This window comes from Crinia signifera, chromosome 2 (genome assembly GCF_055691185.1).
Source record: "Crinia signifera chromosome 2, ASM5569118v1, whole genome shotgun sequence".
NCBI lineage: Eukaryota > Metazoa > Chordata > Amphibia > Anura > Myobatrachidae > Crinia > Crinia signifera.
Genome location: NC_139218.1, coordinates 329,650,108 through 329,669,431, shown reverse-complemented (window position 1 = coordinate 329,669,431; position 19,324 = coordinate 329,650,108). Strand labels below are relative to the sequence as shown.

The following is a 19,324-nucleotide window of genomic DNA, read 5'->3' as shown; positions in this document are numbered from 1 at the left end:
GCTCCCGTGTTCACCACTGTGCCACGGCTTTCTCATTGTGATGACATCACGGGTCTTGCAGCTGCTTCCGCACCAACATATCTGTGGACACAGACCTATGGCCTTTGGGTGAGCCCACTTAGTAATTAATTGCCCAAATTTCTCCTATTGTTTGAGATGCTATTAGATGCGTATTTACACTTTGGCTACTGGCAACTAACACTTTACTGCGTGACTGCTTACATGCTAAGGAACAAAATATTACTGCAAGCCTATTAACCCTTTTTTCTCTGGCACAAATTACTGCTGGCTGACTAATCAATGGGATTTGACAACTCACTATTCCATTAACCATTCATTAACTGACTGCATTGCTTATTGATGCTGGGACACCAGCAGCTTCTATCCTTCAGTGTGGACGTGATTCCTGCTATTTTATATAATTACATTTCTAAGTGATATTCTGTGTATTGATTAAATGACCATCTGTTTTTTATAAAGTGATTTAATATTTTTTTATATAAAAATCAGTGTGTCTTGTGTCTTTATGAACGGTGTGAGACATTTTTCTAAAATTGTGAAATCAGGTAAAATCAGCACCAGGATTCCATCCCACCTCACAGTGATACACAACACAAAGTTAATTTACAGCACGGACGTTGCAATGGTTAGCATTACTGCCTCACAGCACTGAGATCATGGGTTCGATTCCCACCATGGCCCTAACTGAGTGGAGTTTATATATATTCCAGTCCTGCTTGTGTGGGTTTCCTTAGAGTACTCCGGTTTCCTCCCACTGATAGGTCAATTGGCTCCCAACTAAATAAACCCTAGAATGAATGTAAGCTCCACTGAGGCAGGTCCTGATGTGACTGTTCAAATATACTCTGTACTGCGCTGCGGAACATGTGTGCGCTATAAAGATAACTGGTAATAATAAATAATTATTAATATTTTACAGCATGGAAGCTACTCACCATTAAGAAAATTACGCTGGCTCTCCAGTATCTGAGCAATGTCTCGGACCCAGGATGATCTGATTTCGGGGGAAGAGGCTTGCAGGGTGTAACGTACAACGCTGCGATCTGTACCTCGTGATGTCAGTGAAAATTTACAGGGGTCATTATCCCCTGATTCCTCTATGCCCAGACAGCTGATCTGCAGAATGGAGTCACGATACAGATATAAATACATGGGAGTAATGCTCTGCACCTAACACAACAAATAACATGGACACAGCACTCATGTTATGCCAGTAATGCAACTACTGTAATGATGAACTTGGACTTTTATCAATGCACTTAACACATTACCCAGAACACAATACACTGAAGTGCTCATCTGTACTGGTCAATAAAAGTTACAGCTTGCTTCTTTCCACACCACTGGCTCTTACCGCCACTTTATTCCTGGCAAAGCGGGTCTCTCAGCCGCGGTTCTACAGGGATAATGTACTGTATAATGCACAGCAGTGTTCACTCCGTACAGAGCAATTATGCAGTATTAGTAGCATAGCTGTTTCCTTGCCCTAACGTCTGACTCCAGAATGGTCAGATGTTTTTAAAAACATAGTAAATCACCTTGGTTTAATCTAAATGAGACCTAACTTGACCCCCATAAGTACATCTTGTAATTGAGTTACAAAACTAACAATCAATCTCCAAGAACTGCTAGCTGATGCCAGATTGGACAAGTGATGTTACCTGAAGCAGCCTACAGCATGACTCAGCTAGTAATTGTAATGGGTTACTCGGAATCTCAGTACAAGTTCGGGGGCTTGGTAAGGATTACATAAGCAAAACAACAGGTAAATAATTGTATACTGTATTACATGTAGCCCCAGGCGCTTGTCATTATACCAGAGCTCAATGGCTGGTACTCACCTTTATGCTGTTCTTGAAGATGTACCCAGGCAATGAGAAACCCTTCTTCTTATCAATGGGCTCGCTAAAGATGATGATTTGCTCGAAAAGGAAGACCCTGCGCTCCTTTCCCCTCACCAGGAAACCACAGTCCTGCTCTGTCACAGCGAAGGTGTCTTGTTGCAGGAGCTTCCCCTGAGCTGTGAGCTTTCCCTAGGAAGGAGGCAGAATGAGAAGGTTCACAAATGTGAAAAAAGCCCCACTCAGTCCAGCATGACTCCCAACTTTATATTGGAGTCCCAATGGACTGTACTTCCATGGACTCATATTTTGATGCTGAGGGTTTTTACACTTCTCCGCATGAAAAGCATATTTAATATGCAATAGTTAATTACAATTATGGTATAGAACTATAAATATCCAATGCTGGTCTCATTCTACAATAATATCAATAAATAATTCAAAATCGCATTGAACTTCAGTCATTCACTTCAATAACATCTATTGTACAATCTACGGCTCTTAGAAGTCAACTGCTACTGGTGTACGAATAAGGCTCGCCCCCTTACCTGCCTCCCAGCTTGTATCCCTCTCAACTTTACTTTTAGCCATTACCACCTACTTTGTTATTTCAGCTTTATTCTCAAACTTGCCAATGTCCCCTGAATGCTTGGGTACATATATATATATATATATATATATATATATATATATATATATATATATATATATATAGCAGCAGAATCTCGCCTATACCTTGTTGCAGGAATAATTGAGAAAGGAGGCGGCACTCCAACGGATTTGGTAAAGGTGAAAATATATTTGAGCAATTTTACAGCATAATTACAGTGCAGCCGACAACGTTTCAAGACCTGTGCGGTCTTTTCATCAGGTCATGCATAAGGTGCAAAGTAGTAACAAACCACTTGTTACCATTTTGCACCTTATGCATGACCTGATGAAAAGACCGCACAGGTCTTGAAACGTTGTCGGCTGCACTGTAATTATGCTGTAAAATTGCTCAAATATATTTTCACCTTTACCAAATCCGTTGGAGTGCCGCCTCCTTTCTCAATTATTCCTGCAACAAGGTATAGGCGAGATTCTGCTGCTATATCTACCCTATTGGAAGGCACCGCGGTCTATTGTATTCATCGTCCTGAGTGCCAATCACCGCTGGACTATATATATATATATATCGATTACCACCAGTGGTGACTGCTGCCCATACTTCAGCGCATACCACACTTTGCAGAATTGGGGGGGAAGCGGCTTGTTACCACATACAGTATACACATGTTGTAGATGCAATAATGTTTGTAATATATGTGCTGGCTGCCTGTCCCCAGAGATTGGATTTTTCCATAGTTTGCAATATTGGGATTAGGGTGGCCAATCCCGTGATCTGCGGGATCCCATGATTTGGCCCCCAAAAGGCCGAGATTCCAATCCCGGGATTTCGGGATTAGACTGTTAGACTGCGCATGCAGTCTAATGGCAGAGCAGCACTGCGCAGATCAGAGGTCACGCTGTGCAGGCAGGTCACGCCCAGCAGTAAGAAGCCACGCCTCTCGCTCGCCCGCCCAACTAGCCAGCCAGCAGCAGCGTGAACCACCCATCCCCCAACCCGGCTCCTGAAGCTGACCGCCCATCCACCCGGCAACCAAGCTGCACCTGCATGTAAGTAAATGTGGGGCAGCCAGGGAGTTTTTCTATTAGGAAAGCCAATCCCGGGATTGAGCATTTTTCAAAGCCAGTCCCAGGATTGAGCATTTTTCAATCCCGAATCCCGGGATTGAAAAAATGCCCCGGGATACTATAATGAGATATATTTTGAGAATGGGACCCCAGTCTATACAATAAATGCATTAAAGTTTCATATGCACGGCTTTCCCTATGTCCATTCATTATCATATAAACAAGAAAGGAATCTTACCTCAAAACCTTGCAGCCGGCCAAGGTTCATCATGTCATTGCATCGTTTAGGGACAAAACACATCACTTCCACAGCTTTCTGCAACAACAATGATCACAGATACAATGTAATTCCAGTGTGTGCAGCCATTGGGCAGGTCTATCAATGACTTCACCATGAATAAGTGGTATGGTACTATGAGGATCCCCAGGAAGTTGATACAGCACCGCTAGAAACTCTGTGGACCTTTTAGAATGTTAAATAGCATACAAAGGGATGTACTTTTCATTAGGTATATATGTATGTGAACTGCTAGGTTAGAGTAGCTTCTGGATCCCATGAGCAGAGATGTTTATGGTAACATACAGGCATGCCAGAACATTTGACCTATTTCTCCCTACAAAATAGTTTGAATTAATGGATATCATTTCTGGTTCTATTGGATAAGGTATGGACTTTGACTTGGCCATTTAAAACTCTGAAATGTCTTCTGCTACAAACGGTATGGGGGAAATGTAATAGGGTGAGAGGAATCAGAAAGTGACAGATTTGGTAAGAACTCTCCGTTTTTTATAAAGCAGCAATCATTTACACTGCAAACTCAAACCGGTGTTGCAGTGTAAATGATTGCCTCATTAAAAATAAACTGGAGATTTCTTACCAAATCTCTCACTTTCTGATGCTCTCATCCTATTACATTTCCCCCTTTATCTGACACTGTGGGGGAAATTTACTAAGGCCAAATGGCTACAAATACGACTATTTGTAGTCATTTGAGCCGGTATACAGCCGTAAGGTTTTAAAATTATCATTCACTGCTGGGATATCATTTGTAATATCGCTTATTGTGTATGCTCAATATTGTTAATGCGTGCTACCGCGGGTCATTTTTGAATTCCTACATTGATTGTACATGCAGATCAACCTTGACAAAGGGGCGTGCCAGCCCCCGAAACGTTGGTACTGTTTGTATTAACATTGAATACACATTTGGAACTTTGGCACGTGATGCCAAAATGGATTCATCGACTGCCGACTGTTTGATTAGCCATGCCAAGGATGGGTGAATATGTTTGTGACCCTCAATAAGCATTGGCGTTTTGGGCTGATTAGCATTTCTTTTTGTATTCTGATGCTCAGTGATTTGATAAATAAAAATCTTCTGTGATGGATTCACATTAAAGAGGAGTGCTGTTCTGTCTATATCCCTGGATATATTGTTTTCTTATAATTAAGCCTGGACTGGCACCCCTACCTCTACTTATTTAAGTGTGCGGAGTCCCCAAGTTTTGCAATAAACTTGGCTATAAACTGGTTTGGGCATCTCTAGATCTGGGGGCACAGCACACTTGAGAACAGCTCAAGGCACACTAGTGTTCCACGGCACAGTGGTTGAAAAACACTGGTCTAGTGTGTATGGGGCTTAATTTTTTGTGTGTTTTTTTTTTTTTTAATATCTCTTTATTTCAATTTTCAAAGTTAAGATCGTACAATACAATACAAAATTTGGAGCATCCTTGCTCTAATAAACATATAAGACAGACAACAAAAAAAAAAAAACCTACAGTACACACAATAACAATGCTGCGTGTTTCTAGGTACATTCAGCAGAAGACAAAAATAATATATGTACAGGCAGAAATAGGTAATTATTTATAGCGCTATTTGCTATGTTTCTTATTAGTTTTAATTTAATCCAACCCCAAATTTAATTTCTTGTCCGTTTGGGACCCAACTTCAGACTATTTTTTCCTTATGGTTCCTTCCCCATTTTGCCCCTTCTTTTCTCTCTTCTCCTCCATCCTGTTCCCGCTCTTCCTACTCTCTCTCTCTTCCCCCAGCTAATTCCGCCAATGCATGTCCTCCTCCCATCCCCTCCATTTCCTTCAAATCTTAGCCAGCTGTCCAGTGGCAAACGTTTCCATTTTAAAACTATAGTTTATTTTTTTAATGGTTTGTGTTATATCTGGAGGTTTATCTTGTTTCCATAGTTGTGCGATAGATGTTCTAGCTGCAATAAGTATCTGCAGTGACGTGCGGTGAGGTCAATGACTGGTGAGGCACTGGCTAGTATCAGAGTAAGATTTACACACTTACAGTATAGACCCAATAGGTTAACCATTTAATTGAAATTGAACAGTAACATACAGTACATTTCCCTGCTTCTTTACAGAAAATAAATACTTATGCCCGACATATTTCTTCCCTGCTGCGGCTGCCCCCACGGCGCAGAAATCATTCTAATTGCCTTATAATAATTAATTATTTTGTGCTCCCCCCATGTTGGTACTTTAACTTTAATTCAGATAGGAGTATGATTTTTATTTCTCCATGTCCCCGGCGGCTCCTGCATCTCGGCGCGGCGGCGCGGCTATCACACACAGTCAGTCTGTACTGTGTGGTAGCGCGTAGCCGGCTCATAGCTCCAGCCGCACCGCCGTTCTGCAGCTCTGATCATCGGCGGCCTGCGGGGTGATAGCGGGCATTTAGCCTCCGCTATCAGCTATCACCCCGACTGTGTGTGATAGCCGCGCCGCCGCGCCGAGATGCAGGAGCCGCCGGGGACATGGAGAAATAAAAATCATACTCCTATCTGAATTAAAGTTAAAGTACCAACATGGGGGGAGCACAAAATAATTAATTATTATAAGGCAATTATTTATTATCTAATGCCCGCAGCCCGCTACCGCAGCCGCGCTGGGCTGCAAGGGGGGAACGGGGGGATAATGAAATAAAATGTGTGCTAGGCTAGCTAGGCTAGGGGGTTACTAAATAAAAATCAATGTGTTTGTAGTGGGGGGGGGGGGGGGGATTTGGCTTTTTTTTTAATATAAAAGTGTGTGTGTGTGTGACTTTAGGTGCATTAACTAAACACTTACATGTCGGTGTTGCTGTTCCTCCCTGCGTGCAGACACTCACTGACACACTGAAGCTCCTGGACAGCGGATACAGGCTATCAGTGAGTGACAGCCTGCTCCGCTGTCCTATCACATCTGTCTCAGTGACTGGGGCATCCGTCCCTGTCATTGAGGCAGAGGAGTAGATGCCGCTTCCCCATATAATTCCAATGGGCTTCCCAGCCTCATTTCTCTCCCTGCGCATTATGCCCGCCCCCAGCTGCCTGACAGTTTTCTATTGTCTGCCTGAGGCACAGCTCCCGCTGCCGCCCAGCCTCCCCGCACTGTCCCCACGGACTCCCATCAAAGAATTAATAAAGAAAAAAGTCAAATAAGATATTTATAACATCAGCATATGTTATTGTGTGTTATAAATATCATGTTTGATTTATTTTTTTATTAGTTATAACAGGTGAGGCTCTGCCTCCCCTGCCTCCCCTGACTGCACGTCACTGAGTATCTGCGCCACTAGATATTTAGATGTATTAGGGATCTCTTGGGGGAAGACGTGCAACAGTGCCCCCTGTGGGGTTAATGATATTCTTTTTGCCAGAATATGGGAGATGAGGCCTTCTATCTCCCTCCAAAATAGCAATAATTTTTTACATGACCAGAATATATGTACTATATCTCCGCTCTCCTCTCTACACCTCCAGCATAGGTCTGGCTGAGCAGGGTAAAATGTATGTATCTTGGAGGGGGTCAGGTAGGTATTATAGAAGAGTTTCATGTATCTCTCGATATGTAAATTTGATCTTGACATCCCCCATACATCTGTAAACAGTCTGGACCATTGTTCCTCCTCAAGTGAGAATCCCAGTTCCCATTCCCATTTATTTTGTTGTGTGGTTTTATTTATGTTGTTTTCTTTTTTAATTATTTTTTATTATTATGATTATTATTTAAATTTTTTGTGTGTTTTTTTATTTTATTTTTTTGTTAAATTTCCAGCCTGATGAGCAATTACAACTCTTTCTGGGGTTCCCAGAAATCTCACTTGACCAATATATGGAATGTGTCCACAAACATGTGCACCAAAGACCTGATTTTGGTAGTGGAGAACGGTACTCCTTTTTACGAGGGTCTTTTATAAATAGGGCATCCGACCTTCATCCCACTAAGTAACACCCATAACTCTAATTACCTCCTTAAATTAAGTAATAATCCTAGAGGTTAACATACATTTTTGTACATAAAAGTATAATGTTGCACCATTTTCATCAGTAAATCAAAGAGAGTATATTGTTTGTGTGTAATGAGATATAGCCATTACTATGATACAGATGAAAAACTGAACACATGTAAGAGACCATTTAAACATCCTAAAAGGTTTCACCACTGAATGTCTTATGAAAAGCAATCTGTGCCCCAAACGCCTAAACAGGAAAATGCATGAGAGTAAAATGCTTTTCGTTAATAAATATGATTATATCATTATGTGCCCTCCATCTCCTCCATAGGCACTAAACATATCTACATGTATATCATATAAAACCCCAATCTGAAGAAAACATGGCTCTAATGGTAACCTTATTAGAACATTGACACAATTCATTGATGCTTTGCTTGTACGGCAATGCTACTTTTTACAAAACCTATTAATGGCCTTTGCTCACCTCCAGTTCTGACGTGTCTTGTCCAGCTTTACTGTAATACTTGAGGAAATCCTAATTCAGGGGGGAAAGGAAACAACAATGGTCAGGTTTATGTTTTAATGAATCTATTAAAAATGAGCAGTGGTTCAATGAGTGACATCTACAGCTGTTAAGGTGGACTTTATTCTGAAAGGGCTCTTATTACTTATTTTCCATCATATTAACTTACAAAGAACATAGAACTCCATTCAGACTTTACCACAGGGCTGCCTATGATCGGGAGACTGTGCATGTGCTGGATACGCAAGGTCACACTACGAACAAAGCCAGTGATGGCTTGTTCTCCTCAACAGGCGGCGGGCATTTGTTGGTGGCACCAAACCATTTTCTGGGAGTACTGCTGAAAACTGCAGGCTGCCCCAGTGCTTTGGGAGGGAGAGACACTGACTTCAGCAGCAGCCCAATCTCCATACGGCCATCACATAGACAAGTAAATCTAGGCTTACACGGCCGCAAAGCACGGGGGAAAGGGGGGGGGGGGTTCCCGATTCATTTGATGGTGAGTGATTGCGAATGTATTTCCCCCCTATGCGCAGCCGTGCACAGGAGCGGGATTTCACTCTGGCACAGCGGCGGCTAACTGATCGATGGGCTCAGAAGACTCGCAGACCAGTGATCAGGTCTGAATCAGGCCCATAATACTTGCCTCGTAGCAGTATATATATTACAGCAGGGACCAGCTGTGCGTGCACACGCCTAGTACACATCATATGTGACACTGTTAAGTAATCTTTGCAGCTTTAAAAATATAGTTTTATTTGAAAATTTTAATTGTTGGACCTAGATGGTGGCTGTATTTACCATATAGGGAATCTAGGCACAGGCCTATGACATTATTCCCAAGAGCAACATAAAAATAGTTTTATGAGGATTTTATGTTCTTTGTCACTTCGAATTGTATTGTTTTACATTTGGTGTTAAATAAAATGAATATTTTACAGTGAAATGTATGAAGGGCCATCAGATGGAGTTATGACATCTGGGATGCATATGTACTAATGTAGTGCATAATCCTCATGATGCTACTCACTAACAGGCAAGATCACCTGCAACTACACTTCATTCGGTTGATGCAAACCTCCACTGAGATAACTGTAATGTGATACTGTCAGGGTAATTTCCATTAAAGTTTCACATTATCTACTTCATGTCAACAAAATGTGATGTTGTTGTGTCCACAATGGCGCAAAGTCTGGAGTAGTTAAAAAAAATCTGCCATGACATACAGGCTGCAACCTGACTATACTCAATAATCTATTTGTGGCCTCCAACATCCAGGCCCTCTATAAACTATTGTATAACATCTGACATTGTGTACCATATACCTGCCATATATCTCTTTATATAAATATAGGTAAAGTGTCATGTATGAAGGTAAGAATTGACAATCATTCCTGAAGGCACAATAACCAATAATTGGCGTTTGTCCTCTTACACTCCGTCTTCCATAGGATCACAGAATGCCCTGACTTATGCTGGCCATACACTAGACCAGCTTTCATCCAACCATCTGACTAGTTGGTTGGATGGAATACAAAGCTAATGCTGGATGGGAGGAAATATAATTTGTAATTCAGTATTTTGGTCCCAAAATCTGAAAACGGACAAAAACTGTCACTCTGACAAACCTCTGTAGTTGAAACTGTTTGGTTCGAACAATTTGACTGAATGTTTTTGTCCATTTTCCTGGCTTTGTAAGCAAATTGCTGATTGCAGTTTGTTCCCATACAGTATAAGATTTTCAGTCCAACCAACTAGTTGGATGCGTGGGTGAAAGTTGGTCTGATGGAATACTGTTGGAAGCATACACCAGTAATTGGAAAGGGGAATCTACAAATCCTTTAATGGTAAGATACAGACGTCTAGGGCTCATGCAGACGTTAGCTGAATTGCTCCCACATGGGTTTAGCATGTTATGTCAACTAGCACCTGGATGACATGCAATATGTCAACATGAGAATGTTAACATGGATATTATGTCACATTAACATGGATGATTTGTCAACATGATAGAATGGCGACATTTCACAGGATGACATTGTTCACATTGACATGTTAAATTTCTGAATGTCGACATAGTTTCTGTCGACATGTGACTGTATCCCCTTCCACATGGCATGTAAGGAACTAAATCCATGTATTCACCCATATGGTGTAATGGTTATATTACTGCCTCACAGCACTGAGGTCAGGGGTCCGATTCCCACTATGGCCCTATATGTGCAGAGTTTGGCCCTTATTCTGGTTCACTCGCAAAAGCAAATTCTCTCTCTAATGGTCAAAATCATGTGCACTGCAGGTGGGGCAGATGTAATATGTGCAGAGAGAGTTAGATTTTGGGCGAGTTATTTTGTTTCTGTGCAGAGTAAATACTGGCTGCTTTATTTTTTCACTTTAATATAGATATCAGTTTGAAGTACACACCCCACCCAAATCTATTATAATATATAATGATGGAGTCTTTCTAGTGAAGATTCTGATTCGGCAGGAGTGCAAATGTTCCTTCTGCTGCAGCAATATCCCCAGGATTCACTACCTATAATTGCTCTCGGCACATCAAATCTTTCTATTTTTAGTTACTAAAATACAGTGCCTCATTTGTAGCCTCGGTCCAGCCTTAATAGAAAGGGGACACAGGAACGATTTTAATTTTGTGTGTAAATTGGTACGTTGTAATATTTTTATCAGATAGTGTGCAGTCACATACAGTACACTGTCATTTGTCACCTTTTCGGTAGTTTCCCATACAATGATAATAGCATGGTGTGGATCTTCAGCTGCTGTGTAGCTATATATTCCAGCAGGCCCTGATACAATTCTAACATGCCCTAACAAAATTGTGGCAAGGCATGCTGGGATGTGTATTGCCAAGGCAGCTGCAGTGCCACATGTTGCAATGGCCAGTGTTATAGCACAGTGTCCTATTAGGACATGTAAACGTCAGGATGTCTAGTGGTGGTAACATTTTTCATCATCCACATTCTAACATGAGCATACTGTACCTCCTAAATGTGCCGTTCTCCACCCTACAACTTTATGATTTGCCTAAAATACAAAGCACACTCCTGCCTCTGCCTGCAATCAGTACCAATCTGCTAAGTTCCATGCATCTCTAGGCAGAAAATTATGCTAAACAAAAAATTGCATTTATATTGTATGTCAGTATTTTTCCCAGGTTTATAAAAGGACGTTGGAATCTTGTTTTGCAAAAGGGATAAAAACACTTTTGTTCTGACGCTCTAAAACAAAGGAAAAACCTTTTTAATGGCATTAGATTCCGTCCTTTAATGTTGGTGGTAGTTATCTCTCTATAAGAGATACTGCAGAACCTTTCATGAATCCTTACTCCATTGTGCATAAAATGCCACTCGTTTAATGCTGCAAATGCCAGCCGTGGCCAGAAGTAGACAGATAAACAGCAACAACACATAGGTAAGTTTTGAATTCGAAAATGCTACAGTCTGTTGTGACAGATAAAGTGAACTGCGTCATGCCACCAATTGCTGAGTGATTAATATGCCCCATACCTTTAGCAGCAGCTGGTACTTCATGATCCTCTGCACGGGTTTGATAAGTAGGTCATTGAGTTGCAGGCGGTGTGACAGCTGTTGCCTCAGCTCCTGTGGATGGGGTAGCATGTTATAATCTAACTGGGAATTTTATACATGTATTAACATGGTGAACATATCAAGTTCATTTTCCATCCTGAACTGGTAAACTCAGTCTGTATGAAGTACATGGGTTTCTGTATTACCTTTGCTGGGGCGGTATACAGTGGTGTGGCATACCGACACTTCCAGAACTGGGCAGCACAGCTATGAACATGACTCAGAGCTGTGCAGACTGTTCAGTGCATTCATTGAATGGATTGTGTGTTTGCTGCCCAATTGGTGTAGAGAGAGGGGGCCGGGTTAAGGGCTGCAATTGCCACCCAACAGACATGCACTGCCAGGACCACGTTCTTCGCGGTCCTCACACACGTTTGTTTCAGCCGATTGCAAATGATCGCTAGATGCAGAAGATGCAGCTAAACATCTGTGGGAGTTGAAGCGCTTTGTCACTCGGGTACGTTTGGATGGTCGGATATTTGGGCAATTGGGTGTGTTTGTGCAGTAGTGTGCTTTGGAGATGGTTGGCTCACGTGCTCAGGTGTTCAGGCACGTTTGCTCGGGCGGGTTTGGGCGCTCAGGGATTCAGGTGTTTGGGTGTGTTCACGCGCTCAGGTGTTTGGGTGAGTTTTGGCACTAATGCATTCGTGTGTTTGGGTACTTGGGCGCATTTACGTGGTTAGATAAGTGGAATAGCCTCCCAACAGAGGTGGTAGACGCAAATACAGTAGTACAATTTAAACATGCTTGGGATAAGCATATTGATATCCTTACAAAAAAATAAGGATCAAATATGGTTTGAGGTAACATGTTTAAAAAAAGGGGCAGACTAGATGGGCCAAGTGGTTCTTATCTGCCGTCAAAATCAAATTCTATGAGACCCGGGAGTCCCCCTGCCTATGTGCAGAGTAACGGCCGGGCGACTCTCTACGCAGCGCTGCCCCAACGGAGGGGGTTTCGAGAATACGAAAATGCGGTAAAAACCCAGATAATGTTTTTTTTTTACCGCATTTTCATGTTAGAGATTCCCGCCCTATGCCCTCCTTACCGCCCTGCATCTCTCTTCTCTATCCCCTCTACCACTTTGCATCTCACTATCCCCTCCCTACCGCTCTTTGTCTCTTCATCCCCTTCCTTTTGCCCTGCATCTTACTGTCCCCTCTCAACCACCCTGCTTCTCACTATCCCCTCCCTACCGCCGTGCATCTCACTATAACCTACCTCCCTGTGTCTCACTGTCCCCTCCCTACCGGCCTGTGTCTCACTATCCCCTCCCTATCGCCCTGCGTCTCACTATACCCTACCGCCCTGCTTCTCACTATCCCCTCCCTACCGCCGTGCATCTCACTATAACCTACCTCCCTGTGTCTCACTGTCCCCTCCCTACCGGCCTGTGTCTCACTATCCCCTCCCTATCGCCCTGCGTCTCACTATACCCTACCGCCCTGCATCTCACTATCCCCTCCCTACCGCCCTGTGTCTTACTATCCCCTCCCTACTGCCCTGCGTCTCACTATACCCTACCGCCCTGCATCTCACTATCCCTTCCCTACCAGCCTGCGTCTCACTATACCCTCCCTACCACCCTGCGTCTCAATATCCCCTCCCTACCAACCTGCATCTCACTATCCCCTCCCTGCGGCTCTCTGTCTCCTCCCTATCGCCTGGCATTTCTCTATTTGCTCCCTACCATGCCTTTTCAGTAGGGTGCACCCTGTAGTACACTATACTGTAGGATGAATACTAAATCCCTTTCAAATTCCATACCCCCACAGCAAACTTCCCATTTCGACCACTGCTTTGCAGTATAATAACTCTGAGTGGGGGCATTATACTCAAGGATATAAAGACATTACTTATAAAGCACAGTGGATGAGCGAAGCAAACTGACTGTGCTATGCGCTAATCTGACTAGATGGCCCAAGCACACCAAGGTGCACATCAATGCTACGCGCTCAGATGGTGCCTCCCCAAAATCCTATTTTCCACGGCGGAGGTGTACCTAGAACTTGTGAAAGTCATCTCCCCACAAACATTGTTAGCTGAGCCTGTGGTAAGATACACAGAGCTACAGGAAGAAGGACTGCACAGGCTCTCTGCTGGGGAGCAACCTAGATAGTATATCAAGTGGTTGTGCAGCTTTACAATGCACATGACGCCTATAAATGCCTCCTTTCATAGGATACAAGGATCCAACTATGAAGCATGAGGCTAGAGAACATATATCATTTATCAATGCAGCCTAGAAGTTGCCTATTATGCTCTATGCAGGACACAGGCAGACAGTGAACTCAAGTGGATACTTTGTTTTAGTTTCCCTTTTATGTGATATCAACAGGCCTTTACATTGGCTAGACGCAATGTGATCTAGTACACAAAGAACGGGCTGCACAGACTATGTGCCTTGTGATGTGTGTCCATCGCAGCGTGTATGGCCACCTTAACCTTTGACATTTGGCTATATACGTGTATAGATTTGTGTGGCTAAATGTGAGTATGACAATATCTACATATATATGTAATAGTAGTTCCATCTTATAGACCCTCATTGTAAAGTCGCCCATACACGCTGCAATGCTCTCTGTTCTTTTTGCACTAGGTCGCGTTGCATCTAGTACAAAACTCATACAATTTGTTAAAGCAGCGTTGTGCTAGATGCGATCTAAAACAAAAAGAGCAGACTGTGCAGATGGCTATATGTGATGTGCGCCCACTGCATCCGTACATTGCAGTGTGTATGGACACCTTAAGTACTTTTACCCTGCGTCTAATCAACCCCTCCTGTAGACTAACCCTAAACACCACCTGCAAACTTCCACCTCCCACAGCCTAGCCCTAAAATTACCTCCCCCCTCTCAGCCTGATCCTAACCTCCTCTTAGTGCCTTACCCAAACCCTTACTACGAGGATCTGTGAGGATCCCGGCCGATAGTATTTTGACCAAATCCCCAATGATCAGACCTGAACACTAAACATATATATATTGCCCTCCCATCTTAAAGATTACTGAGGAATTCAGGTATTGTAATTGGAACCCTGACAGAGCTTACAGCTAACGGATATTGCACATATAACAATATTTAGAAACGACACTAAAGCAAAGCAACGGATGTTATCATAGGTATGTGTCATATTGTTTCTTACCTCAAAGTAGGTATCAATGTACTCGGACACAATGTGCTCAGACTTGGGTTTGTTCTGGCAATATACCACATACATGTGCAGCCTGCGCTCCTACACAAATAGAAAACACAACAATACATCCATTAAATTAAAAATGTACTAGTGTATGTGTAATTTCAGACCTCACTGAACAGACTTAAATTAGGTTTACTGAACTATTACCTACAGTATGCCCTTCCCCTAGTGCAACAGTTCTAGCATGGCCAAATAGCAGATATGAAGCAGGGCATGCTGGGATGTGTAGTTCAACAACAGCTGGAGGTCAGAAGGTTCCCCATCCCTGGTCTAGGGCTATTATAGGTAGCATGGAACTGGGGGATCCGGGAGCATACCGATGTTTATTTAACACATTAAAAACCATCTACATTATGTTTTGGGTGAAATGTTTCTATAACCTAGATCAGGAAAAGCCTGCCATGGCAGATTGCATGGGTTCTAAAGGTTTTCTCTTTGCAAATCTATCAATCATCTAATAATTATTAAGAATGTTTTAACGTTTTTATTATTATTTAAACACACATAGAATCTGAATTATATCTAATAAAATATATATATATCAATGGACATATGCCAGCCCCCTACCAGCACAACAAGTAACTGAAAGATACACTCTGTTAGAGGGCGTATCTAACAACTGAGATATCAATAATAATAATAATTAAAAAAAAAGACTTTCAAATCCAGTATACATATGGACGTATCCTTTCAGATCTATTATTTATTCACTTTAAGGAAAACATATCCGGCTATATAGAGAGAGGGTAGGTCACATATAATCATACCGGACACAATTAGGACTCACATGCTTTATGAAGAGTTGTGCTAACCGATTTGGTTCCTCAAGGCACTTTTGAAGCTCACCTAGAAAATAGCTGCAATGGAAGAGTAAATGACGAGTCAGCATAGGAAAAGGCCTTACTCAGCAGATCACCCAATCCTACAACCTACATCTAAATGGCATGCTAAAACCTGAGTAACCCAGTTCTAGCATCATAAGTGTGCCTCTATTGAGATGTTTATTTATTTTAGATGACCGCAGACTCATAAATGCCTCGCTGAATGTGCTGAAGACACGACATGATGCTCTAAACCACCTATACTATAAAAATAAAAAATTTTGACCACTTACTCTTTGTGCCAGTCAAATATCTGGTGTATATTCCCAAAAACTATTTTGTCCTTTCCCTTCATGTCCTCAGGAATTCCTTGAGTGTTCATGGTTGCCATGTAACCCTGCAAAATAAAGGCACAATTAAATTAACCGTATTAATAGTGTGACGTCATTTCTTATAATGGACTGTAGTCCATTTGGATCAGCCAGAACAGAGAACAAGTGTTAGAGTTAATCCAAAAGCAGATATGGCATATTAAACAAATAAGGCTAGGGTTGCAATATACAATCATGTACAAAGGATGGTCTGTCTGATCACAACTTAATTTACAGTTCCTGTTTACAATTCAGACTCCTGATGCCACCAGATTAACAGTTAGAAGAAATAGCACAGTTTTACACCATTCAGTTCCTGAGCCTTATATTAGGCCCTTTACTCACTGATATTTTAAATGCAGTACTTGTTTTTCACTGAAGTGAAAATCACGTCCATACCCATGGTAAGGTATAAAAGTCGGGATTCCGACAGTAGTTTCTCCAACATCAGAATCCCAACTGTCAGGAGAGCGACAGGGGGTGAGCGCATTCAAGAGCCATAATCTTCTGCCACTACAATAGTGTTTTCCAGGAAAACACTAATTTTTCATTTCATATGCAGATACAGTGACAGTCACACACTGAATACAGACATGCCTCATTTTATCAGCAGAAGCTGCTTGTGCGTCCCATTCCCTCCACTTGCAAACAAGATGCAATTTAACGGAAAAAAAGTTGCAACAAAAAACACAAAAGGAAGCTAGATGTACGTGGATACATCTGCAGTTTGCTGACAATAGTAACATCTATTTACCTATGGGATTGCATGGAATCTGCATAACACCATAAGGGATAAATGTATCAAGCATTGTAAACTGTGGGGGAAATGGGCAATTTGAGAAGCACATAGCAACCAATCAGCTTCTAACATTCAATTTCTAGAATACATTTGTTATATGATAACTTGAAGCTGATTGGTTGCTACAGACAACTTGCCCACATGTTACACTGCTTGGTACATCTCCCCCTAAATTTCTAACACCACTGTTTGATGTTATCACATGTCTGTTTTGCCCTAATACCAAGTGTGGGAACTAGTAAACCTCTGACCACAATATCTTCCCAATCATTCCCGGTCTCTGCTAGAGACCATGAGCACAAACACCATAACCACAAATGCAATAATGAGCCAGCAGACTGATAGGAGAGAGGGTGGGTATAAAAACGTGGATGGCAATGGTGACTAGTTGCAGGTGGTTCCTACAACTGGCGGCACTAGTACCACACTAAAATATTAATATACACATTTTTCTTCACAATAATGACCTTCAATTGGTCACAAGAATAAGTCAGGAGGGACAAGATATCATATCCCAGGAATATAAATCATATGTAAAATGTGTCATTAGAACTGCGCCAATAGTTTACAACTTTCTGTAAAGATGAATCTGATTGGTTGATATGGGACACAACACAACTTGACTGTTTTAGAAGCTTTAGTAAATCTACACCTTAAAGTCAATCTTAAGAATATAATTGTCTCCATTCTAAGGCTGTATGTTGAGTTACTGTACCTGTATCTTAAAGCCTACGGGACACCAAACGATTTGTCTCTGAAAAGGCATGTATATGTAAACCTGTATGCATCTCTAAGGGGTAATGGATGACTTGGGTCTCCCAACCTTTACTGTACTGAACTAACTTGCCAACTCCCTAAACCGTTTCTCAAAGAGCAAAGGGGCTGCAAGTAAAAGATACATGTAACTTGTACACCTTGCTCTCATATATTATATTGACATGGTCATAACGTATTCCTAACCCCTCCTGTTTTTATATGGAAGAAATGGACTCATGTCCAAAACTAAATCTGGCCCATAGTGAATGACTCATGGATTACACAGCTGTTTTGTACTTTCCTACAATTAAATGACATAATGGTCTGGAAATAGAATAATACTAAAGCCAGCATTACTCAGTGTTATCCTAGATGAGGATTTCTCAATAATCAACTGGTTATGACACAGCAGTGCAGGAAAACCATCTACTAATGTCCCATGCTAGGGATGACCTAGCTGTTCCCAGCATGGCCCCGGATCAAAGGAGCACACAGATCCCACCGCCTGCATGAGGTTACACACATCCCAAAGGGCCTATGCTGTACAACCCAACCCCTCAATGTTCCGGCTCTCCCTCAGCGCCACCGGCCCGATTTCCTGCTTGTGTTACATCAGCTGGGGCCTGTTTATTTATCTCTGTATGTCTCTGTTATGGGGTTACAACTATCCTTACAATGAACTTATTAAACTGTAATGAACTCAATTAACAAAGAGATACATCACTGACAAGTCAGCTTTTCTTCCCTTATATAGGTGTGGCCAGTGCTATTGTACAGCAGGAACCAGCAGGAACTCCGTGCCTGATCCTCTAATTAAATATGACATCACCGAGAACTGAAAATGACTTTCCATAAGATACGTTTTATTTTAAAGTCACCAGTGAGTGCCTTTATATCCATCTCTCTCTCTATTATTTAATTATTGTTTTTATTTCATTGATCCACCCCCAGACCTGGAGTTCCTGGACCTATTTTTCCAGAGAAATAATACTGAGTGCGGCACAAAACAACAACATAAAAAAAACAATAGAAGGAATATTATTTCTATGACTACAAATATACTAATAACTTGATTTGTTTTGCCCAAAGCAAAAACTACAACTTAAAAGCTATTCTTTTATATGACACTGTTAAGGGTGGAATTCAAAAAAGAGCCATTATTGTCAAGACATTATTATCCTTATTCATTAATGCTAAGCTTGCCATAATATATTATGGTACGCTTAATTAACACTATTATAGTAACAACATTTTACCCAATCAGAGAATCTTTTAGACACATACATTCCTGCCCCAGTATAGCCTAGAGCAGTTTCTCATGAACTTGTAGCAGTTGCACCCTCAGGGAATTTGCCTCAGGACATTTGCAGGAGTGCCCTGGGTTGGTGGTCCAGTAAATATATGTATGGTCAATAATAAGCAAACCCAATGCTAGTCACTGCCAGTCATAAAATATGCGCAAA

The 19,324-nt window shown here is 41.8% G+C and overlaps 1 protein-coding gene across 3 annotated transcripts in view; it reads right to left on the bottom strand.

Annotated features, from left to right (window-relative positions):
- ARHGEF25 (Rho guanine nucleotide exchange factor 25) overlaps positions 1 to 19,324 on the bottom strand; it is a 285,560-nt gene that overhangs the window by 10,653 nt on the left and 255,583 nt on the right. For all 3 annotated transcript variants that reach the window (XM_083169398.1, XM_083169399.1, XM_083169400.1), the window contains 8 exons: positions 16,229 to 16,332; positions 15,902 to 15,971; positions 15,061 to 15,150; positions 11,836 to 11,928; positions 8,270 to 8,320; positions 3,778 to 3,855; positions 1,863 to 2,054; positions 957 to 1,137 (listed from right to left, as the gene is read on the bottom strand). In XM_083169398.1, the coding sequence (XP_083025524.1) occupies positions 957 to 1,137; positions 1,863 to 2,054; positions 3,778 to 3,855; positions 8,270 to 8,320; positions 11,836 to 11,928; positions 15,061 to 15,150; positions 15,902 to 15,971; positions 16,229 to 16,332 (859 nt within the window). The remainder of the gene's footprint in view (positions 1 to 956; positions 1,138 to 1,862; positions 2,055 to 3,777; positions 3,856 to 8,269; positions 8,321 to 11,835; positions 11,929 to 15,060; positions 15,151 to 15,901; positions 15,972 to 16,228; positions 16,333 to 19,324) is intronic.